Source organism: Macrotis lagotis, chromosome 1, assembly GCF_037893015.1.
Source record: "Macrotis lagotis isolate mMagLag1 chromosome 1, bilby.v1.9.chrom.fasta, whole genome shotgun sequence".
Classification (NCBI taxonomy): domain Eukaryota; kingdom Metazoa; phylum Chordata; class Mammalia; order Peramelemorphia; family Peramelidae; genus Macrotis; species Macrotis lagotis.
The window spans coordinates 93,040,200-93,066,701 of record NC_133658.1 but is presented as its reverse complement, the minus strand read 5'-3'; the positions used below and the strand labels follow the sequence as shown (position 1 = coordinate 93,066,701).

Genomic DNA, 26,502 nt, shown 5'->3' with positions numbered 1-26,502 from the left:
AGTGCTCATCATCCAGAATGGAAAAATAGAAAGAAAACAAAATTGTACAGAAGAGAATCTTACAAAGGCTCAGGGGCTTAAAATGAGTCAGAAAGTCTTCACATCGCTTCATTTTTTTCCATACTTTGACAAATCCTTCTAGCACCCTAGGGGTCCAAACTTATGAGATGCCACTTTACTTATTTGGATGGCTCAGCAGGGAGATTAAATCAATTAATTTCTATGGTTGGCACTTTCTGAGAATTTTTAAATACTAATGTTCCCATGTCTTCTTTTGTATGTGTGCATGTGTGTGTATATATGTAGATAAGTACACACACTTTCTAAAGGATAATTGTTTATTGTTCTTGTTTAAAATGTAGGCATCAGATTAGCAAGGCAGAAATCAAATCAATTTTAAATATCCACAGTGATTTCTTGGGTACAATAGCTGGGGAGAGACAGGTTCCCAACAAAATGGAAAGTAGTTCCACCAAATCTCCTTGGCAGAGTATGGAGAAGCCTCTCTCAGTACAACCCAGGTCTGTTATTCTTCGGGACAGGTCAAACCTCCTACAGTTAAAGGCCACTCCTTTGAAAACAAAAACGTTCTGTCCTCTCTTTCTGAATCTGTCTTGTTTTAGATATTCTAAGAATCACCTCCTTTTAACAATGGTTTATATCCAGAGAAATACTGAGATACAAAAGATTTAAGGATAAGGCAACAATGCTTCTCTAGATTTCACGTGTTTTCTGTGACACATTCTAGTAACTCATGACCAAATCTAGTAACTAATGACCAAATACAACTAGGCGTTCAGGCAAAAAGAAAAGGTTGGTATTCAGTTATGAATATTAACATGCCCTCTGAGACCTGTGTTATTCTCCCATGAGCTCCTTGTATAGTATGCAGATAAATGAATGTTTAAACTGTTTACATACTTAACAGAGATGACTATGTTCATGTTCACAAGTCCAGGATAGGGTACCTCCAAAAGGAACAAAATCATTGTGGTCTGGGTTGATTTCTTCATGAGAAACCTAATGATCTGTCCTTGGATGGTCAATGTGGTATTATCCCAGAACACTCCTGGAAAGCATTGCAGATTATTTAATACATCTTCTCTCCATCACCCATTTTTACTCACGCCTCAGCAACTTTAGAGAACAAAACTGCCCTTAGATAATAGCTAGCCCTGGGGATATATCTAAGTGCCCCTCTACTCTGATACATGGCTTCACATTCAGTAAGCCCTGGAAATATAACTGCCCATTTCTAAACAATAAGAAACACTTTGATTTAACCAGGTTAGGTATCAATAAAGGGTTGTCAAAGCCATGTCCAGAGCAGTTTTCTTTGCTCATTTGAATAAGGTTTGATAGTTTTCTCTAAACAGTATTTCAAATTTCTAAAGTCAGGAAATCCTTTGTGTCTGTTGAAATGGCATAAAAATTGTGACAGAAGGCAACCCAGGCCTGAACAGAAAGAACAGTGCTATCAGCTGTTCCTACTGATCTATTCCTGCTGGGATTCACAAGGACAGCATATGTATCCCCAGAGTTTGTTCACTGGCAAAGCATCACTTGCTGTTACCAGTTTCCTGGAAGTGAGATGCCAGAAGTTTGAGATGTTGAATAACTGATTTCAGAACTAAGGCACATGCATGATCTTATGGAGAGTAGATAGTAATAATATGTCTTCCTACAAAAAGGGAAGAATTAAGGGCTGGAAAACCTGATATATGAAATAAGGGAAAAAAAAATTGGAAAACTACTGATCCTATATGAAGATGATTCTTTTGTATGAAAAGTCAAATATACTAAAAAAAAAACAGTAATTAATATTTCCTGAAAAAAATACTATTTATTGAAAACTTTTCCAACTCATCATCAATACAATTTCAAATACTGAGTCAGATGAAATATAAATGTCATCAGCTTCTACCATGATTTTAACAGATAATTAATTTCCCCTCAATCTGGTAAGGTGTCTAAGAAACTCTCCTTCCTTGAATTAGGCCCAAGACATAATTGAGATAAAAGGTAGTACTGAAAATTTAAAAAAAAAAAGTAAAAAGGGGGCGGAACCAAGATGTGACAAGAGAGGAACATCTCTTAGGTGCTCTCTCATAAAACTTATGAACTAAGGACTCTAACTAAATTTTCGAGAGACAGAACCCACAGAGGGATCCAGTGAGGCAGTTCTCCTACTCAAGGTAACCTGGAAAAGAGCAGAAAGGCTCTGCTCCCCGGGGTCGGAGGGGTGGCCTGCCAGAGGGAAAGAACTTCAGCCTCCCGGAGGCAGCCCCAGGGTGCGGCTCACAGCAGCGGGGGAATTTCCTGACCTATGCCCCAGGGAGCACTGGGCACAACTTGGGGGAACTGGGGAGGGAACCTCTGCCAGAGGGAGCACGTGAAGCCCAGCCCTCAGGGCACACAGCAAGCAACAGTGGTCTTGCAGCAGCCCAGATCCAGTTAACAGAAGCAGACAGAAACGTGAGCAGGCGGAACCGTGAGCAGGAGCCCCCAGGGCATGAGCCCATTGAGCCTAGGGAGGGGAGTGAAGAGAAAGACTGCCCAGCTCTGCCCCTGGAAGAGGACTCTGGGGTTCTGACCGCATTCAGATCCTGATCACAGTCCAGACCCCCCCCCCAGAAGAGCAGCAGGGCCCCCCCCACCTCAGCCCCATAGCAGAGGGGGGCGCTTATGGTCATTGACAGACCAGGAGGGAAGACAGAACCTCACACACTGAGACCCTTGTGGGAGTGTCCCAAAAGCTCAGGAAGCACCCCAAACCAGGCCCAGGCTGGGAAAATGAGCCAGCAGAGAAATAAGAGGAACACCATTGAGAAACATTTTGCCTGTGAGCCCAAGAAGGATAAAAGCACCCAGTCTGAAGATGAGGAAGCACAAGCTCCTGCATCTAAATAAAGACTCCCAAGAAAAACAGAAATTGGGCTCAGGCTATGACAGAGCTCAAAAACGACTTTGAAAATCAAATGAGGGAGATAGAGGAAAAACTGGGAAAAGAAATGAGAGAGATGCAGGAAAAACATGAAAATGAAGTCAGCAGCTTAGTCAAGGAAATCCAAAAAAAGTTGAAGAAAATAGCATGCTAAAAACCAGTTTAGGTCAAATGGATAAAACAGTTCAAAAAGTTATTGAGGAGAAGAATGCTTTAAAAAGGAAAATTGGCCAGATGGAAAAAGAGAAAAGAAAGCTCTCTGAGGAAAAAAAAAAATCCTTCAGACAAAGAATAGAACTCAGGGAGATTGATGAATTTACGAGAAATCAGGACTCAATGCTTCAAAACCAAAAGAATGAAAAATTAGAAGAAAATGTGAAACATCTCATTGAAAAAACTGATATGGAAAACAGATTTAGGAAAGATAATTAAAAAATTATTGGAATACCTGAAAGTCATGATCAAGAAAGAGCCTTGACATCATTTTCAAAGAATTACTACAGGAAAATTGCCCCGATATCCTAGAAGAAGAAGGCAAAATAGAAATGGAGAGAATCCACTGATCTCCCTGAGAAAGAGATCTTAAAAAACCAATCCCTAGGAATATTATAGCCAAGTTCCAGAACTCCCAAGTCAAAGAGAAAATATTACAAGCAGCCAGAAGGACACAGTTCAAATATCGTGGAGCTGCAGTCAGGATCACACAGGACTTAGCAGCAACTACATTGGAAGCTCGTAGGGCTTGGAATACAATATACCAGAAGGCAAAAGAGCTTAGAATGCAGCCAAGAATCAACTACCCAGCAAGGCTGAATGTCCTCTTCCAGGGAAAAAGATGGACTTTCAATGAACCAGAAGAATTTCAAATGTTCCTGTTGGGATGGCCAGAGCTGAACAGAAGATTTGATCTTCAAATACAGGACTCAGGTGAAGTATAGAGAGTGGAGGAGAAGGGGAAAATATAAGGGACTTAATGATGATGAACTGCATGTATTCTTGTATAGAAAAATGACACTGACAATACTCATATGAACCTTCTCAATTAAGAGAGCAGGTAGAAGGTGCTTTTATAGATGAAATACAGGAGAAAACAACTTGAAGATATACTGTGTTATAAAAATGGAATCAATAGGTAAAAGGGAAATGTAATGGGAGAAAGAAAAAGGAGAGGAGGAATAGGCTAAGATGTTTCATATAGTAAGATTTTTCTTTATCACAATGAGCTATTGCAATGCTATGGAAGGGAGGAGGCAAGGGGGAATGAGGGAACCTTTGCTCTCATCAGAGATGGCTAGGAGAGGAAACAGCAAATATACTCAATGGGGTATAGACATCTGGAGTAAGAAGGAGGGGGGGAGCAGGGGGAAGGGATGGGGATGTGAGTGATGGAGAAGAGGATGGGCCATGGGGGGAGAGTGGTCAGATATAACACATTTTCCTTTTTTACTTCTTGCAAGGGGCTGGGATTGGAAGGCCTGCCCAGGACCATAGGGCCAGGTGGATTCTGGGCCTAAGGGGTGGTATGGGGGCTCAGGGCTTCTTGGCCCCAGGACCAGGGATCTGTTTGCTACGGCACTCAGTGACCCTACAGCAGAGTCAGAGTGAAAGGAGAGAGAAAATATAGTACGTGGTAGTGGAGAAATATGAAAGGAGGGAGTTGCAATCAGCAATGGCAACAGTGGAAAAATATGGAAGTAACTTTTGTGATGGACTTATCCTAAAGAATGTGATCCACCCGCGACAGAGCTGGTGGTGTTGGAACACAGACTGAAGCACATTTATTATTATTATTATTTTTGGGGGGGTGCAGGGCAAATGGGGCTGGGTGGCCTGCCTGGGGCCGCACAGCAGAGTGACCATTGGGTATCTAAGGCCAGATTTGGACCCGGGTGCTCCAGGGCTCAAGGGCCAGTGCTCAAGGGCCAGTGCTCTGTCTGCCACCCAACCACCCCTATTATTACTATTTTATTTTGGGTCTTTTTTGTTTGTTTGTTTTTGCAGGGCAGTGGGGTTCAGGTGGCTTGCATGTCACACAGCTGGGTGATTGTTGGGTGTATGAGGCCGGATATGGGCTCGGTTCTCCTGGTTCCAGGGCTGGTGCTCCGTCCACTGCGCCACCTGGCCATACCTACAATTATTACTATTATTTTTTAAATTTTAATTTTTTTCTCTCCCCTTTACTCTAGCGCTCAGCAAGTCTATATTTTTTGGGGAGAGGGGGTATTTTGTTTACGCTTAAACAAGAATATTTTATTAATATATAAAAAAAACATTATTTCGGGGTGGCTAGGTGGAGTAGTGGATAAAGCAAAGGCCTTGGAGTCAGGAGTACCTGGGTTCAAATCTGGTCTCAGACACTTAATAATTACCTAGCTGTGTGGCCTTGGGCAAGCCACTTAACCCCATTTGCCTTGCAAAAGCCTAAAAAATCAAAACAAAACAAAAAAAATTATTTGTACAAAATGAGAATAAATATTAAATTTTAAAAAGTAAAAAAGTATAGAAATGTAATGGGTGTGAATTCACTAGATAGTTCAATACCACCTCTTCCCCATTTGAATCTCTTCCTAATTTCCCTTTCTTTTTATTAAGAAAGTCAGGGGGGAAAAAACAGGAGAATGAGGGGAGTCCTAAACGTAGATAAAAATCTATAGCCCATGGCTCTCCTATTCTTCCTTCTTTGGAATAAGGAAAAGAGGAGAAATGGGAAAAAAAGTCCAAGAGAAAAGTAATTTTCTTACATTTCAAAGGAAATTTCCTTTAATGGACATTACTATTACCTTTGCCTTACCAATTAATAATGATAAATATACCAACACAAATAGCCCTAGATAAACTAAGCCTCTATTATAATTTCCTTGATAGATATATTGTAACGGAAGACAGTTAATAAAGCAGCACAAAAATATGTTTAGTATATATGTGTACCAATAAAAAAAAAAAGAGTTCAATTTTCAGATAAAACTTTATGTCTCACTTCTTAAATGTCTTTTCGCTCTTCCTTCTCCTCAATATTACATTGACTAGATCCTTTTCACCAGGACTTTAGTATATGGAGTGATAGGATCTAGGACAGACATATAGATCTGGAGAAAGGGGTGCAATGAGGAAAGGGTTGAGGAAATTATTCCTTAAGAAGGACTATAAATGATCTGGGGCATTGCTGAAATAAAAGATACTAAATGCTTAGCACATGGATGAACATAACTCATTTGATTACACATATCATAAACTCACAAATTTCCTACACACAGAGCTACAATACACATATATGTACTTTCATATGACCACAGTTCATAGTGACATGCATCTCTAAACATATACATTCTATATTTTGGAATTTAAATGAAAATTGTCTCACTGATATGGGCACAAATTAATTTATATCATTTTAATTCTGTATGTATTTATCTACATCCTTTTCATGAAGGCTATCCCTGGGTGGGCTTCCTTAATAGTTATACATATTCCACACCCTTAAAGAGGGAGGGACTGACCCATCTCTTTTTGACTCAGTACAGATCCCCAGACATTCATATTCTGAATTCATTTTTTATTCTTCCTAAATGCCTTCAACCTTCTTTCTTCCAGGAAGAAGTCAATCAGTAATACCATAAGAACATACTAATCCATTTGTATACTTGTCATGTATCTTTTCTATTGCCTCTGGATTATTGACAATTGGTTGCTGTTCCAAGATTTTCAGAGGAGCAATGTAGTGTAGTATAGTAGGTTGGAATAAGGTTTAGGATCAACTTTATAGAGTCAAAAAGTACCATATCTCAACATATATTGAGTCTATGGCTGCAGTCAAGACACAAATTGCTACCTTTTCCATATCACTGCAGGAAAAACTCCAAGTAGAATCTAAGTATAAAGTTGTACTATCAAAAAAGCACTGACTTGGGTTCAAATTCTGCCTCTGACACTGTGATTCTGATCAAGGCACAACCTCCTGAGGTCCGGGTTTCCTCAATTATAGAATAATTAGATATTTATGACTATAATTTTCAAAAAAATAAAAACTTATTTTACTTTCCTAAAGGAATAAAGTTTCCATTTGTTGTCTGGTTCCAAGACAGTTATCACACCATGGAAAGAGATCTGGTTCTAGAGACAGGTGACCCTGATTTTTCCACTTACTATGGTTAAGTCGTTTAAACTTTCTGGTTTTCAACTTCATTCACCTTAAAGGAGATCTGAAAGTTCCTTTATCACTCTGTATCTATCATTCTCTGATGATCAAGGAACAGCTTATTGTAGTTTTTATTCCTCTTCATTCCTGTCTCCAATACATATGTTGAAAAGACTGACTTTATGAATGATTCTAGGGAAAAAAATCACTTTTCCTATGGAAAAATATGCTACAGAGTAAAGATATTGCCAAAATAGCCCAGGTGAGAGGAAGCATGACTATCTGGGTGGTTAAGGCAAGCAAGCAAAGTGGTGGGAATTATAGAACTGAAACAGTTTTCATCAGCTGGTACTTCTCTCTTCTGAATTTAGTTCATCGGTAGACTTTTCTAAAAATCAACCATGACTAAAGTTGGTGCTGTTGATCTGACTAGAAGACTTCTGTTTATGGGGTATAAGTTATCATCAAGCAATGTAGCATGGTTCCCCCCAAAAAGGATGGTAGAACCCCATGAACCAGGATTTCTATGTTCAGTCCTATCAGCACATTCTATTATTGTTCCCTTAATTGAGTCACTGTGGCTTTCAGAAAAAGTCACTGTGGTCTTTCATGTCTAGGTCCAGGGAGAGGTATCTCAGTTCTCTGGGAATGTGGAAATTCTGTGTCAGAACCCTGTTTTCTCTGAATCCTTCTGTAAGTGGTAAGAGGAGATGGGGAACTGACTTTAATTATTCAGATAAAGAGAGAAGTTGTTTCACAAGCTGAAAACTGATGCGAGATTAGTTCTTCTCTAAAGGAGTAGCATCTCTTATTTGTATAAAGCACTACTTTATTTGCACTCTCCCTTAAGAAAGAAAATGGAAGCAAGAAGAGTCACACCAGATGACAGCAAGACCCAGGATGGCAATAATATTTGATGGATGAGTGGAAATGCCAGGAATGGTACTAAGATGATATTGTTGCCTTATCCAGAGATGGTTTCCTTACCATCCAGGTTAACAGGTATTGTTCTACTCATCAACTTCTGTGTTTATTATAACCCCATTGCCTTGAAAAAATCTAAAATAAAATAAAATAAAAGATATGATTTCTTATGGCAAATACCCCAAATGTCTAAAGTTTCTTGGGCCCAAAAGACTAAATACTTAAACAGGAAAGGTTTGCGATAAATAAGAATCAGATAAAATTTTAATTTACAAGGTCCTTGATTCTGACCTTTCCTAAGGCTTTATTTACCACTGATAGGCACATTATAGTTGAGATCTTGATTATTGTGGTAACAGTTGGTGATGATTTTGGTGAGCAGGTATATGATTCTGCAAAAGCTCAAAGGATGAATATATAAGGGCTGAAAAATGGTCTGTATCCTTCAATAGTATATTTATAGCACTGGAGGCCAAAGATTTAAGAGCAGTTTCCTACCCACCTCTTCCAAATGTTCACTACCACAGTCGTTACTACCACCATCAAAACTTGGCAGACAAGTGGAAGAAAACATTTCTACAGAAAACTTTCCCCATGGGGTTTCCTATGTGACCTCTTGTCACTGAGTTTAGACCTCAACAAGGCATGAAAAGTCTTGGAACAGACTTTCATAAAAACATATGAACACTTAAATAACCATGACAGCTGTAAACTCAAAGACTTCTGAAATATATAATGTATTTTCTGGTTGATTTATTCCAGATACATTTGCAATTTAGGAACAAAATATAATTCAATTCCCACTGAAGAAAATCATTAAAGACAAATCTAACTCAGGTACTATGATACTAAAGTTGACACACTATAATCCAGGTCTTTCCATTTTTCATTAGTTTGGTCTTGCATTTATACAACACAATTTTATTAACATGAAAGGCACAGCCTTTGGGTCCAAGTTTTCCCAAGTAGATCTCCTAGTTACATGTCATCCAGTAAAGTACCAAAGAAGCTCAGCTTAAATGTGAAAGGGGCAAGCACAAACCACAAAGTGATCACTATAATATAGAAGGATCCCTCTGAATTCATTGGATTACTCAGATACAAGGTAAAATCATCACATTTGTTAAAGGAAACTGATTTAAATAGCCTTTTTCCTTGCTTTCATGACTATGGAAGAGGACATTCGCAGGCAGGAAAAGCAAATCTATTTTAAATGACTCATACAAACTATCCAAATCAGGGCATAAGTGAAAAAGTGTGTCACACCTTTAAAGTGAATTGGAGGCATATCGCTGGACTAAACTGAATTGCTACAGTAAGGGCAAATTCTCCATCTCTTTGCATTTATGGTATGCTTGGACAAGATACCAGGAATGGGAGTAACATATCTGTGATTCATTTCTCAAGATGGGAAATCCAGCAAGGAAGAAAAAAATCTCAGACTATTATTTGTCTCCATGTAACATGAGGCTTACATACCATCCAGGCCATTGTGATGGCTGTAATTTCTTTTTCCCAGGATGCTCAGTGATGCATGGTTTGGGGTGGCAAGCATACGCTTAGTGGATGGGCTTTGCAGGCTTGGCGTAGATCTTAGTACATTTGGTTTTTTTGCAGGATGGATCTCTGTTGACAAGAAATAAGGATTTTTCAAGAAGTAACAAGTTATTAAAGTATCTATACATTCTAGCTGACTAGGTACAAATCACATTTTCTAATGATCTGAAAGTCAATTCCTTATGCACCAGAGTAATTATCAAGGCAATGCATAATGAATCTACTTCAAGTGTTGGTTACCATGGTTCTATTTATCTAAAAAGGGCTGGTTCTCCTCCTAAGTGCTAGAATTGAGTATTTATTTATTTATTTGTTTGTTGTTTGTTGTTTTACAAGGCAAATGGGGTTAAGTGGCCTGCCCAAGGTCACACAGCTAGGCAATTACTAAGTGTCTGAGGCTGGATTTGAACCCAGGTACTCCTGACTCCAGGGCTGGCATTGTATCCACTGCGCCACCTAGTCACCCCCTAGAACTGAGTCTTGTGTGGGGACTATATACAAAACAGTCATTTGAGGTCACTCAAAATATTTATCTTATTAAAGGAAAAGGGCACTCAACTTCTAGAAGCATGGCAAGGACATAGAAATCAGCAAACTTCTAGGAAATATATACCTCCAAGAAAAACCCCCTAAAAGGTATGACTAACAATATTTTCCTCTATATACTTTATTTTATTTTTTTTTAGGTTTTTTTTTTTTTGCAAGGCAAACAGGGTTAAGTGGCTTGTCCAAGGCCACACAGCTAGGTAATTAAGTGTCTGAGACCGGATTTGAACTCAGGTTCTCCTGACTCCAGGGCCGGTGCTTTATCCACTACGCCAGCTAGTCGCCCCTTCCTTTGTATACTTTAAATCAAACTTTCAAGGTGTACTAGTCACCATTTTACAACTTCATCTGTAGATTATAACCATTCTGGTGAGCGTGGGGAAATAGAAAGAGTACCAAGGATAAACTATTCCAAAGGACTCCTTCCCACAGGAGCAAAGGACTTAGTGCTGTGAGGGACATTGTAGAACTCATTTTTTATGAGGACTCTAAGGCCAGTACATAAATGATCTCAATAAGGCCAAATATCGAAACTAATTAGCAAAGCTAAGTTTTCTACTCTTTTTTCATTTCGTCTCTTTGCCTCAGCTTCCTCATCAATGATTATAAATACCACCCACCTCATGAAGTTATGAGAATCAAGTGAAATAATACATGTAAATAATTTTGTAAATTACATGGAAGGAGGAATTGCCATTTTGGTGCCAATTAGCAATCATAGGCCTTTTGTCTTGGAGAAAAAGGATGGAAAATTTGCAGGGAGTTGGGGAAGAGGAGGAAGGTGACTTTCAGAACTAATTGCTGACTATAGTCTTGTGACTACCTCAGCTTTCTTTTTATACCAACTGGATAGTCCCTTCTCTTTCCATTTATGGCCAAATTACAGCAAATTTCCAGCAGTGTCAAAAGCAGCAAAACATACCTGAAAAACAGAAGTCTCGAGGGAATCACTTTAATTTGCTGAACCTTTTTGAATGGTTCTATTGGGTTAACTACCTCTTGGCTATCTATCAATAAAATGACTTGGCTGTAAGGAAGGGTTTTCCAGTTGACTATGATATTCTGTATAAAGGATGAAGGTACTAAGTTATGTCAAAAAATGATGGGAATCAGACTCCAAAATGTAGTATAATAGAAACTCATTTTTTTAAGGACATCTTACTCACAAAAACTAAGCAAGGTAGTAGAGAAACATCAACCCTTTTTTTGCAAACGAAGAAACTAATCTCTGAGAAGTTGTAACTTGTTGCTAAAGGTCCTACAGTCAGAACCAGGACTCTACCTTATTCTTCTTACTCTCAAATCCACACTAAACCCTCAATGCACTTTTCAGCTACTAACTAATCCAATACCATGATGTTCATATGACACTGCAACATCTTAAGAATTCTAATTTTCGTTGGAAGGACATCAAGTAAAAAGAGAGTCGTTCAGAGCTGTGGAATTTTAATTTGCTCTTATGACAACATTCACAGTAAAGGGCTGTGTCTGGATTTAAGAAAAATTGGATGTCTTCAAAGTATGTAGTGCATTTACATTACAGCTATAACTTTTTCTGACAGAACAAGAAAACTAAATGTTATCCTAGATTTATGTTTCATTTTTATGAGGAAATGAAACACTAACAAACAATTCAAGCATGCACACAATCCCATTCTTGCAATGAGGTATATCAATAATCATTATATAAATTATTCATCTCAGAATTTTGCAAAGAAATCATGAGGTTACTGCCTAACAATCTTTTAATGGCAAAACCATTCTTAATTATGGAAAGCATTTAAATTCCTTCATGCAAATGTAACAAAAGATGACTTATGCTTGAGGGTTTTCAGAGTAAAATCAGGAAAAAATAAAGGATTGGTTTTTTCAAATGTAATCTTTAGAGGGAATTTCATAATCAAGTGAAGGTCTGAATGGATCTAATTTAAGTCACTTGAAAGATATAATGAGCTTTGAAGGGACTTTGCATGTAGAATTATTAAATAGGTCTAACATATGGAAAAGTTTTTTTTCCTCAAAGACAAAACACCCACCTAAATAACCAATGATACATGCCAAAGGTTTTCTAGTGCTTTTGCTCTTCAGAGGACTTCCAGATACCTCTGAGTGTCTGTCTGCATCTGAAGGAAAAAATAAAAACAAACACACGAGTAAGCCTATTTTTTCTTCATCTCCACATATACACACATTGGAAATCAAAATAAGCAGCATAAGGTGATGGTGTGTCTCCCATCCCACCCTTCCTGATGAAATGGAAACTTTTCTATTTATATTTTCTTTTAATTCCTGAATTTGATATGAATTTCCCACCCAGAAGTCCCAGAAAAGAAAACCTTATAGATACGCCTTTACACACATGTCAAATTAACATGTACACTTCGGGGGAAAAATTCCATTTGTGAAAATCTCTCCTTTTAGTCACTACATAGGATCAGTGACAAACTTCCTGTAGTCATTAGGATGCTGAGAAGAGTCACTGTAACTGAGAAATCTCTGAAAAGAAAGATTGAGTCAATCTTACCGTGAGATGAATGTAGTGTTGCGTGGCAGATGAACATGGCAATTGACAGGAATAAGACAAGAGAAAGGTCCCTTCCTGCTCCAGCCAGCTGCAGCAGGTTCAGAATGAGAAACTCTTAACCTATTTTGGCAATTCAGGAGATGATGCCTTCACTGGGACATTGGGTTTCATAGCTCATGTTTTTACCCTGCTGTAGAATCCTACAATGTCATAGCTTCTGAGATTTGAGTAGTTAAGTGCTTGTTTGTAGACAGGATTACCATCTATCAGATATTACAAAGCTACTGTTGGTATGGATATTAGCTCATAAAAGTCCTCACCAATCTGCTTATAACGGACTAGATGATGTTTCAGGCAGACAAAAACAAGGCACTCTAAACCCAAGCAAATACATGGGTATTAATTAGCTGTCAGATAGAAAATACTAGTAGTGGTATATGGAAGAAGTTCAAACCAGAAAACTTAGGAACTGGAATTTTCAGGAATCTTAAAAAAGGAAACATTTTACTTTTGGTTTTGCTTTAAATTTTCTCAAATGTCATTAGTCCTGATTTTTTTTAAGAGGAGTAGCTTATAAACAATTCAATTCAGCATTTATGCTAATTCTAGTATCTATAAAATGTCTACATTGGCTTTTTATTTCAAATACAGGAAGTTTCCCTTTGTCTTCCTGGGAAATCCCAGAATGAGGCATATAGCACCCTTGGGAGCTGAGAAATGGAAGGAGGATGTCTTTTGCATCATAAAATACATTCTGAAATTTATTCCAGATTAAAATTTAAGACTTTCTGGGAGTTTCTCATCCCTTATTCTCCCAACACTGTTCAGATATTTTTTGAGAACAGGAATAAACAAAGTACTTAACAAATGGCTTCAGACAGAAGTTACATAATATTCTTGAGATGTTTTCAAATTGCCTAATATTCATTACTTAATCTGATCCTCATGACTCTGTGGGTTAAGTTCTACAAATATGTTTAGAATAATGTTATACAGGGATAAATGATTTGCCCACAATCCTATGGCTTATGTTGGAAGCAAGAGTTGAACCTGAGTCTATCTGGAAATCTAACAATACATTCTGGCATGAATTGTAGCAGAAACCATGAAATGTTTGCATGCGTAACAGAAATATTTTATTAATTGTTAACCATAATCACTAGGAATGCTTTATGATCCAATCTCTATTTTCCATGTATCTATTCATTATTTCAATTTGACAAATTTTTATAAAATGAATGCCTATTAAAAAGGATTTTAGCAGAAATACAATGAATGCATTTTTGGTATGCTCTACTATAATTGGTTGGTGCTCCATAAATAAAAGTGTTTTTTTTAAAAAGGAGGTTCTTAAAGAATAAATATCTTAATGCTGTCAAATTACTGATAAGTTAATATTGAAACATTTCTTTCTTAACCTAAGGTCTTGAAAAATTGGCTGCATAAAAGAGGAAAATCATTTATGAAAACAAGCATTCTTAGCATTCTAATAATTTTGACTTCTGTGTTCATATCATCAGTTAAATTTATTTTACTTCCTATCCTAAAGAAAAACACCAGGTGTCAAAACTTTGAATGTCAGACATTAGACTATTACACAAATCAATCCTTTCCTGGATAACATTCTGGAGATTATCATTCTATCCTCCTATGGTCTAAGGATATGTGATATATGTTCAAGTTTATATATAAAACTTCATTTCCTCAATACGTCTTCAATTTTTTTCCCCTGTTTTTATTACTACTTTTTAAAGCTACTCTCACTGATGCAGACTAAAGAAGCCTTGATACTTAAAGTATGATAAGTTCTGGAGGCTAAAGACAGGAAAGTAAACCAACAAATTCACTGTGGGTATAAACAAAAGTATTTTAGCTTACGATAATTTGCTCTCTTAACTAATTAATTTTGTTAATGATTTGAGTAAATAATGTTTTATTAAAGTTCTAAACAAATTTAATTTGTTGAGGACATTAAAATCCTTTGAGGGGATCTTCCTTGAACTTTCACATCTGAGATCAAGTCTCAGCTCTAACACTAATTAGACTTTGGGACAAGTCATCACCTTTTTTGAATATCCTCTTATATCAAACAGATACACTTCCTACTGGAGAAGGAAGTACTCTGTAAACTGTGAATTGCTCTATAATTGAGAACTAGGGAGATCTAAGGCCCTAAATCCTAACACAACTGCTGGAGAGAAAAGCATTTTCATAGCTGTAAAAGGGTCTCAAAAATAATCAACAACTGGTTATATAATGGGAAAAGGAAGGAAAAAAAATTCTGATTAGATAATGTAAGCTATGAAAATTAAAATCTTTGGTGTGCATCTTGTTAAGGGGAAGTACTTTGAAAACCATAAAATTCTACATAATCCTACCATTACTTAAGCAAAATTTTCTTCTCCAGCACTTTTAGGTTTAACATTTATTGGAACCCTCCTCAAGACATTTACAGAAAGGTTAAGAAAGAATCTGGTAAGTTCCTTAGGAAGTTATTGAAAATCTGGCAAGTAAAAATAAAGCAACAGGATTTATTTTTCATCTGAATAGCAGCTTGACAGAATTAAACCCAGTTATAGTATTCCTCAATATGGAACATTGCTAGTATTCAATTCAAGTGAAAATTCATACTTTTTCATGTGAAGGTTTATCATCCTGAACTATAAATCAAGTAACAATAAAGTAATAATACTAGCATTTTTTTTTTGCAAGGTAGTGGGGTTAAATGACTTGTTCAATGTCACACAGCTAAGTAATTGTTAAGTGACTGAGGTCTCCAGACTACAATGTCACACAGCTAAGCAATTATTAAGTATGTGAGGCCTCCTAACTTCTGACCCTTGGCCATATCACTGTCCCAATACTAGCATTTCATAAATATTATTAACTGAAAATATCAAAAATAATTATTATCCTAATTTTACACAACTGAAGAAATTGAAATTCAAAGAGATAATGGGGCTAGCCTGCCATGGAAGCAAATAGCCCACTGGTAGGAGGTAAATCACAACCCCATCCAATTTCCTTGGGGAAATTGGGACTCATTATAGTAGTTAGACAAGTCTATAAAAAACTGTGTATTTAAGCTTACAACTCTAAATGAAACATACTTTCATGACTCAATGGTGAGGAAAAAACAGAACTTAATTGATATCTCAATCAACCAGCTATTTCACTAGTGGTTTTCATCAAAGAAAATCTGGTGTTTATTTACAACTTAAGGGTTGTGGTGATCTGTTCACTGGTAATCCTCCCTTGTTATTTATTGATTAAAAAGTTATATTTATGAACCCATTTAAGAAGGAAAATATATCTGGTCAACATTAATAAATGGTCAACCTCCCCCATTCTTTTAGTTTAAAAGGATCTAAAACTTGATAAGTGGGCCATGTCTTATCTGAAAATATTCTGAAACATTAAAGAAAATAAAACTACAATTCTTTACTTTTGATATCTCAAGATATTTTTAACTTAAAATATTTTTACTACCATTAGAGTGAGTAAACATACCACAGTACACATGCCTGTGTGCCCTCTGTACTAATAATCTTATCACACTACTAAGTAGCAACGATGTACCAAGGTAATGGGCCAGGGTGGAGAATTAAAGGGAACTAAAATTAGAGTAGAATATATAACATTACTTTTTATATGGAAAACTGAAGTCAGGGTGACAACTGTCAAGATTATCATTACTATGTAAGAACAATTAAATATTTTCCAACATAAAAACAGAGAGACGTGTTCTCTTCAAAGTACATTCAAATTTAAATTGTCTATAATAATCAGAAGGCTTCAATTATCATTTCTTTCATAATTACTAACTCCTACCTGATCAAATAATAAATATGCCTTGTTTATCAGCATTCTACCTGAATGCCCTTGTAAAGCAATTAAGGAATCAAATGAACTATTGTTAATGTTGTAAAATAGGGCTCACCCAGAAAGCCTACAAAAATGTAAAATATAATCAATTAGGTACTAGAAAAAGATAGTTCAAAACTTGTCCAGAAAAAAATTAAAACTAAAGCCTCAGAGCATAAAAGAACTTTATGAAAATTATATTCAAAATATAATATCTCATTGGGGATGTTAAATAATAATTAGAAAATGTTAGGCAACATGTTCTTTTTTAATTTTACCAAAACTAGGGGCAGCTAGGTGGCGAAGTGGATAGAGCACCTGCCCTGGAGTCAGGAGTTCCTGAGTTCAAATCCGGCCTCAGACACTTAATAATTTTCCTAGCTGTGTGGCCTTGGGCAAGCCACTTAACCCCATTTGCCTTGCAAATACCTAAATTTTTTTTTTTTACTGAAACTAATATCTTAGATTTTATTTCAAAAACTAATCTAACTTTTGAAATCAAATTTTGGTAAATTTAGTTTTGACAATAAAGCTTTGGTAGTAAGGCAGTTTAATTTAGAGGAAAAAAAGAGATGATAATTCACTGAAGCAAAAACCAAAAAAAAGGTAATATAAAAATTTTTAGATAAATTTGCAAGAAAACTCCATTAAATTCATGTTTCTTCAATAGCTAATTTTAATTTGTGTTGTTTCTCCCCAATTAAAGAAAACAAAGATGAAACTGAGTCCCTGATGTTGTCAAATATGTATGTATGTTGGTGTGTGTGTGTGTGTGTGTGTGTACACACACACACAAAATCATTTTTTTCAACAGCTTCACTTCTCATTTTTACAAGGTTTAAAATATATATAGTTATCAGTAGATGAATAAAAAAGGTGAACCCTAAAATTTGTTTTACTCATTTTTTTATAGAAAAAAAGCTCTTACACCCACTTTTAAACTATAAACCAGGGGAAGTGTCAATAAGGATCCATATAGGTGAGGTTATCAATGTTAGTTTAAAGCTATTTTTAATTTTGCCTCTTTTACCCCCAAATTCCAGGACATTTTTAAGCACTCTATATTAATTAATGTTCCCTCTAAGAGGCACTTTGATTCTCAGAAACTTTTTATCTGAGTTCCAGATAAGTTCTATCTAAGTTCCAGTTCTTGTGAGAAGCTTGTATCCAGGGAAGAAAATGCTTTACTGGTATTTTTTTTTCCCCACTCCAGAATGAATTCAGGCTGATCTAACAGAGCTTGACAAGTTTCTTGTTGCTGGGACAGTAATGGGATAATCTATTCAATAACAATGTAAATTCATAACCCCAATGTCAAATGCTATGTGTCGAAAATGGTCACACAATCATTTAAAGAATACATGGTAATATATGATTCAATGACAAATGTATATGCAATGAAAAAAATGTTGAACACAAGAAATAAAAGTCTAATACCACACCTAGAGCTTAGCTTAAGAGATTCTCAAAATCCTCATTCAAAATAATTCAGGGCTCTTCAAATGTATTTTGAATTTAGTCTCACAGAAATACAGTGAGACTCATAAAACTATTTGAGAGTGTTGGTAATCATAACAAATGCTAATGGGAAAAGAAGAAGTGGCATAGACACAAAAAAATGCTGTATGTTAAATGATAACACTTAATGAAACTGCAATATTAGCTCATTCAATTAAGATTTCATAATGAACTGAAATACCTCAGAATATAATAAAGCCTCACAAAGGCTCAGAGTCAATCCTGTGGCACTCACCTTATAGGGTAAAAGTGCCTCTTAATAAGACCTCTTGGAAAGGATACAAAGCAGACCAAGTTTATACTGAAGTCTATGGAAAATAGTATTGTAGAGAGATTATAGTGTATTTCATTAAGTTGGTAAGTTAATATTAGAACAGACAAAAAAAATTTAAAAAATTAAACCAAATAAAGGCTGTAGACAAGAAATGATGTTTATTGCAAACAAACAAAAAACCAAAAAGAAAACAAAAACAGAAACAAAAACAAAAAAACAGAAAAATGATCAGAAGCACAGCACATATAGTTAAGAATTTAAAAGCATCTTACATTCTGCCCTAATGGCAGCACAATTAATAGGGACAAAGGGTCGTCTTGCTGCCTGCCGCAGCCGGAGGGTATTTTTGCAGACCTGGCGAGCAAGTTTGGTCAAACATGTAGTATGAAGGAAGAAAGCTTGGCGGGTCTTCACAGATGACTTTGGACTTCCAGTGTTACGAACTGGCATTCCCTGTGTGGCTTGACGTGACATGTGACCTCTAACCCGGGGATCCTGCAAAAACCAGAAACCAAAATCAGCTAAAACAATAAGACCATGCACTGCACCTTGATGTACTCATTAAGATACTGAGATGGCTCAACAGCTTGTCCTTTTTAAAATTAGGTGTAGAGTCAGATCTTATGTGTTTACAATTCTCAAGATGTCAAAAATTAAATTAGAAAAAGCAAAAATAAATGGAGGACTCAATAAGAGGTCCAATCTCATGCTATCAACTTTAGTATTGAGGGAGACCCTGAGGCAAAAACAGAAGAAAATATTTTCTTTACTAGTAAAGATAGTTTCTAATATAGTTTGACATTTCCAATCTAAGAGAATTTAGCCACACTGACATTTCAATTACTCATACCACAAGATTAAAGTCCTGTCATTTTGTACTTTTTTTTCAAAGAAACAGCAGAATGAAAAAGGAGATTTGGCAAGAGTAAAAGAAGAGGAATTAAAAAAAGATGTTGCTGGTACATGCATACTGCCTCTTTAGTACTTCTAATTTTTCTACAGCAATTAATAATCTCATTAGAATGTGTTCTGTATTAAGTGTCTGAGGTGAATTTGAACTCAGGCTGGAGACAGGAGGCCCAAGTTCAAATCTGCCATCAGTCACTTAACCCCATTGCCTCACATTATACAAAACAACAACAAAAAGAATATTTTCACAATGAATCACTTTCTATGAAGAAATCCACTAGAACTATATTGCATCTACATCTTGCTATATTTCAAGTATCCAAGAAGATGGTATTCTGCTATACCTTAAAAATATGGTCTTTATGAATTTTTGTAAATGAAAAAAAAAATCCCCTAGCAGTCAACTGTCAACCATCTAGTGATGAGCCTTAGGGGAGCTAGACTTATCACCAGAAGACTGACTGATACATAATTATGAGAGGCCAGTATATGAAATCCTTCAAATTTGGTAGACTTGATGGAATTTGTGCTCTGGTGGCATAGAACAAGAGAACCCAGGCTTCCCTCAGGCTTGAGGAAATTCTTATTGGCATTAGTGAAAAATAATTAGGATTATATAATGTAAATATTTCATTGAAACTAAAAAAAATTTTCATTGTAAAAATACTTTACCAGCAATACAGGTAAAGACGAATAATAGGTCTATACCCTGAAGAGATGATGAAAAAGGGTCAAAACATCACTTATACACAAAAATATTCACAGTTTGTGGTGGCAAAGAATTGGAAAACAAGAAAATGTTGTTCAATTGGGGAATGGCTAAGCAAACTGTGGTAAGGAATGGCTAAGCCAACTATGGTATATGGAGAATATCATTTGTATCCAGAATAAGAACTGTGGGGTTTGAACGAAGACCAAGAACTATTACCATTAACTTAGGGGGAAAAAAAACTGGTATCTTATTGTCTAACCTTGCTATCTCTTATACTTTATATTTCTTCCTTAAGGATATGATTTCTCTCTCATCACATTCAATTTGGATCAATGTATACCATGGAAACAATGTAAAGACTGGCAAATTGCCTTCAGGGGGGGGTGTAAGTAAGATTAGGGGAAAAATTGTAAAACTCAAAATAAATAAAACTTTATAATTCAAAAAAAATTTAGATTAAAAAAATGGGCCATTACTTCAAACGTTATTATTCTACAGATTGGGAATTACTATCAAATTTCAATGGCTTTGGTGAACAAAGGGAAGATCAGTACAAAGATGGGCCACAATATGTTCAAGAATGCTTAATTTGGTAATAAATAATTATAGTGAGGATGCAAAGATGTTAAAATATGATGCTAAACCTGATGCTATGTATTATTCTTCCTTGACCTCAAAATTTATTTTTGAGTAGAGACATTTGGTCTGTTTTGAGGCATAAAAACAACACACTAATCTCTCTAAGGGGTTCTCTGTCTCATATCCTAGCCCTTAAGGGTAGGTATGTTCCTTTTTGTGACTGTACTATCAGCCATCCAATTTCCTGTTTTGATAAACAATGGCATTATCTTTTGTTCTTCTCTCTAACATACTTAATATTTTACTAATACTAACTCTTCCCTATTCCTCCTGCACATCTTACTAGTACTCATCCTACACAAATAACACTTACGTGGTCTACTGAAGGAGCCTCTACAAGATGTGGTCTCTATTTTCCATTCTCAAATCCATTTCTTTTTTTTCCTTTGAAGTTTTCTTTAAATACAGATTCAATCATGTCACTCATCTGCCCCAAAATCTATCTACTGCCCAAAAGGCAAAACAAAAATTCCACCGTTTGTCTTCTACAGTCTTTGTCACCCTACCCGCCCATCCAAGTCTTAATTCATCCTACTTCACTATAAACTTCAGCCAAAGAGAACATGCCTTCCCTCAAGACACAGTGCTGTCCCAACACTGGGAATGCTAGTTCTTTTTTTACTCAATTCCCATCTACAATTTAAAGCCCATCCAGTGCTACTTTTCTTCATGAAACTTCTTTAACAAACTACAAGTAACATTCCCCCATATGGCATATCACATAGAATTCTATTTTATATTTCTCTAAGCCATTAATTATGTTTTACAATAATCTCAATGCATACCTGATCTCGAACAACACTTGATACTACAATCTGTTACACAGTTAAGCTTAACAGATATTTACTGTATAATTTTTAAAACGATTCTTTGTTAGAGCAGCTAGGTGGCACAGTGGATAGAGCACTGGCCTTGGAATCAGGAGTACCTGGGTTCAAATCCAACCTCAGACACTTAATAATTACCTAGCCATGTGGCCTTGGGCAAGCCACGTAACCCCATTGCCTCGAAAGATCTAAAAAACAAAACAAAACAAAAAAACCACGATTCTTTGTTTACAAAGAATGACTGAAAAATTAAGAAACATCCACTAAGCAAACATTAAATAAGTAATATGTTCTATTATATCCATACCTCTGTAGCTGGATTGGGTGATAGCTTTTCTTCTTCTGTCTGTGTTGGCATTTTTAAGCCACCATATTTTTTCCAATATAGCCAACAGGTTGCACATAATCTACATTGCATGTTAGGTGGTCCCCAAGAATACCATTGGTGAGACTGTGTGGCTAAGAATAAGAAAATAATGCAGCTAAATTTCTAGTCAACAGAAATAAAAACATTTTATGGCATAATTTAAAAGACTTTTTTTTGCTTATTACATACACATACACACTTTAATAAAAGGACACAAAAACAATTTCTATAATATGTTCACTGTTTAGTACATTTTACAGGTTATTAAATAAACTATCCTCTATACAGTGTGCCTTTTTTAAAAATGAAAATTTACAGAAAATTAAAGAAAACACTAGGCAATCATGCTGATTAGATGATGAAATTAATTCTTTAAATTAACTATTACTACATGAATAGAAGGAAAAATTGCACAGATAAGACAATAATCAGTCATTATCATACTTAATTTAAATATGGATATGATTGATGACTTTGGGAATTACAACTCAAAAAATATGAAGGCATTTTGTGAAAATCTAAAATGGGGAAGGTACCCTTTTTTATGGCTTATTTCTATTTGCTACAAAACAATGATGAAAAGGGAAGTAATTTTCTTCTCCAGGTCACTGATGCATTTTACTAATTTAGCCATCTGTGGTTCATGAAACTTCTTGGATAAGAGCAGAATCAGACTCTATGAACAGGGGAACAAGTTCCCAACACCTTTCAATGACAGTCTTAGGTATCAAAGACTATAATGGAAAGTAATTTCAAAACACTGATAGTGTTTTAATCTTAATAACAATATTACTTCTGTTTCCTCACTCTCTACATAGCTGACTGTGATTAATTGCAGATCAGATCAAAGAAAGTTCCAAAAATCCGGCACCAAATACTACCAACACGATTTCAAAAACTCAGAAAAAAATACCATGTCCTTCTGTCACCTCCTGGAAAGCCCCTTATAAGGTTGAATATGATAGTGCATCATGACACCCACCTTCCCCTTCACAAAAATTTCTCTAAAAGGAGAAATGTATTATTTCTGCAATTACATATATTTAATGGAGACTAAAAGACTTAAAGTCTTCTGTGAGTTGGTAGTGCCACCAGAACAGCATGGTTTCATTCATACCTTACTATGTTCTACTCAGCTTTCCTAATATAATACTGTACTTTCCTACTATCCTGAATTTAACCAATAAATCCCTTCAGTACTCACTGTAGCAGCTCTCACAGGCTCGTCCTATCAGTGCACTCTGGGGTTGAAAAGGGGGTCCCACAGCTCCATTCACAGTGTTGGGTTTGCCATTACTGCCAGATATTTGGTTGGGATTTGGTTTGTTGCTTGAAATAAAATTTAAAGACAAATTTAAAAAAATTTAAAATTTAAAACTTGAAAAATTTAAAGACAAATGATTTCTGTATAGCTTTCTTTCAATAATTTTAATTATACAGTTATTGCTTAATGCAATTATGACTTTACCTAAGAAATGCTGAAAGAATTCCATTCCTTGAAAAAAACCTATAGATTTTCGAATACTACAGTACAATGCTCCCTGCTCTACAACCCCTTAGCAGATCATATTGTAACCCCAACCCTATCTCCGACCAAACAAACAAAAAAAAAACCAAACCCAACTTAAAAATTTTTATATATGTGAAAAAAATGAGTACGTGGAAAAACTATCGCTGTCAATGCCACTGACAAGACAAATTAAAGGCTTAACGTGAGACTTGTGGTGTCATCATTGGAGAAGAACTTTGCCCAACATTATCCATTCTCTCAGATGCCCACCTTCTACCTATCTTCTGATGATCCACACTGGGTGTGTGTGTGTGTGTGTGTGTGTGTGTGGTGTGTGCATGTGTCTCTGAGCCTGATCCCCATCAGTTATATGTACTCTAATGTCAGTATCCATGTCCAGCCTCCATGTCAGCCACACACACATCTTGAACCTAGAGCCTGCATGTTGCTCTTCCTGCTCTTACTTCTCTATCCCCAACCCAAACATATCCTTGTTAGTCTCCTTCCTCCATACAAATGTGTTCCCCTATGCTTGTTTCCCCCTCCCTAAATCCACAGGGAAATTCACATTACACAAAAATCACTTAACAAAGATATTTGAGAATTGGTCCACTAACATAAAGCAAGAAATGTCTAATTTACTACTTTACATGGAAAAGTAATAAAAAGTTAAAAAAAATTACCAAGAAAAAAATATCACAAAGAGTTGATTGGAAACAACAAAGGAAACCTTTAAATAATGATTAACAACTCAAAAGAAAGATTTTGACAGTGGATATCCTGACACTTAGCCCAAGATATACTGCTAAAATCTTCCCAATCATTCTGTTCCTGAAAAAAACTGAGGCAGATCTGGACTTTCCATAAGCAATGGGGGTTCATTTCCTTGGAATCCCTAAGCATCTTTCTCCTGGCCTTTGTGAAAAGCCCCCATTGCCTTCCCATAATTACTGTGAATGACCAAACCATAAATTCTGTTTGCCACAGAGAAAGTCAAAATCCCACATACAAAGTAAATATAAAGCACCAATTTTGGGGCGGCTAGGTGGCGTAGTGGAAAGAGTCATACAGAAACATATAGAAATATAAGGCCCTGGAGTCAGGAGTACCCAAGTTCAAATCTGGCCTCAGACACTTAATAATTGCCTAGCTGTGTAGCCATGGGCAAGTCACGTAACCCCATTGCCTATCAAAAAAAAAAAAAAACCCTAAAAAAAAACCAGAATGAATTTGGGATGCTTGAAAGAGTAGTTCTTGGTTCTGTTATTGAATGGATCTCTGTATAACCTCTAAATCATTTAGCTTTTATGTTCTGCCTTTATAAATTAAAGCTAAATGTGCCTACTACTAATTGCTGTCAAGAGGTATTGAGAAAAGGGGGAAAAATAAGTTTTAAATGTAAATTTAAATATGAAAATGAATTCAAACAGGTTTGGATTTGGACAGTTTTCATAATATTATATTTTTCCTATTGAAAATAAGCAAAATGAAAACTGGTAATTTAGCAGTTTAAATTGAAAGACCTGACATGTTTTTCTTTTTAGGTTTTTGCAAGGCAAATGAGGATAAATGGCTTGCCCAAGGCCACACAGCTAGGTAATTATTAAGTGTCTGAGACCGGATTTGAACCCAGGTACTCCTGACTCCAGGGACAGTGCTCTATCCACTATGCCACCTGGCCGCCCAAAGACCTGATATGTTAATGATTTCATTTCTGATTAAAAAAAAAGATATATAGCATGAAATGGTTACCCCTGGAGGTTAATACTGACATATATGCTATCAAATATTTTTTTGGAAAATTGAAAAATGCTATAGGGGTGAAGAAAATTAGAACAAATTAAGCACACTGTTAACACTGCAGGAAAGGATTATGAAAAAAGAATAAAGTCAGCTTTGAAGCTTAGTATGGAATGCTATGTGGACTTTAAAAGAGATAATCATGATGTGAGATTAAAATAATGTTGAAGAATGAAGAATTGTTCAGGTTTCTTATCAAGAATCTATTATTCAATTTGAAGTTCAGGGAAATAAAAATAACAATTACAGTAAATATAAATTAACTGTTAAAACAAACGAAATCGAATAGAAATGTCAAGTAGCCTTGAAAATATGAATACTGAAAGGAATTGTCTTTCTTGGTAGGGTTTGTATATCTTAGCATAATTTTAAAATCACATGTTAAATCAGTATAGAGGGGTGGCCAGGTGGCATAGTGGATAGAGCACCGGCCCTGGAGTCAGGAGTACCTGGGTTCAAATCCAGCATCAGACACTTAATAATTACCTAGATGTGCGGCCTTGGGCAAGCCACTTAACCCCATTGCCTTGCAAAAACTTAAAAAAAAACCCATTTATTCAAAAGTATAAAAAATGCATACAAGTATAAACATTGTTTAAATAATTATTAAATAATTTGGAAATCATGGATTCTCTAAAGTTCTAAGTTTAGGATCATTGCAAAGCAAGAGATAAAGCTCAAAAAATTTCATGCAGAAGCCAAATTATTTTATTTTTTACTTTTCATTGGCTAGACACAAAACAATTTCTTATGAGAAGTATGAAGAAACAATTATTTCCCCACACATCTTAGATAATCATTAGGTTTGCATAAGTCTGATTAATAAGAAGTATGTCAAATTCTAATACTTAAGAATTCCAAAAGCATTTTAATCACAACATATTTTGTAAAAATAAATATAAACAAAAGTTGATTTGTTTGCATTTCATCTTTGCTAATATTTGGTCTGCAAACCTGCACAAAGAAGAATAAACCTAGCACTACCATTAGAGAAAAGGTTACTATAAAAGATTATAATTCATTCTATATGAGGCCACCTGTTCATAAAAGCATGTATTAATATATCTAAATTAAATTAGCAAATGACTCAGTACACTACAAAATGAAAAAAAAAAGGTAGCACTCAGCTCAAAAAAACAATGATCACTCTGTGAGGTTATGACATACATTTCTCTTGTTTCTCCCAAAGTGTTTGAATAGAAGTCAAATACACAAACACACACAACACAGACATACACAGATGCATTAAGGAAATGACAAAACCAACAAAGCACCAGAATATTTTAAAGTATAGAATATTTTGAGATGGGAAGAAGACTTAATTACAAAGTATGAAGATGAATGAAGATAGCCATGTAATAAAGTTCCAGGTCAAAAGAGGTAAATGTAAAGAAAAAATGCCTAGGAGATTATGTTGTAGGGATAAAGAATTTGATTAAATTCTTTATCTAC

At 35.7% G+C, this 26,502-nt stretch overlaps 1 protein-coding gene across 2 annotated transcripts in view; it reads right to left on the bottom strand.

Annotated features, from left to right (window-relative positions):
• The window catches only part of MTA3 (metastasis associated 1 family member 3), a 194,694-nt gene that overhangs the window by 16,802 nt on the left and 151,390 nt on the right, over positions 1–26,502 (bottom strand). For both annotated transcript variants that reach the window (XM_074204684.1, XM_074204676.1), the window contains exons 12-16: positions 22,945–23,069; positions 21,681–21,832; positions 18,559–18,781; positions 12,143–12,229; positions 9,483–9,629 (exon numbers count right to left, since the gene is read on the bottom strand). In XM_074204684.1, the coding sequence (XP_074060785.1) occupies positions 9,483–9,629; positions 12,143–12,229; positions 18,559–18,781; positions 21,681–21,832; positions 22,945–23,069 (734 nt within the window). The remainder of the gene's footprint in view (positions 1–9,482; positions 9,630–12,142; positions 12,230–18,558; positions 18,782–21,680; positions 21,833–22,944; positions 23,070–26,502) is intronic.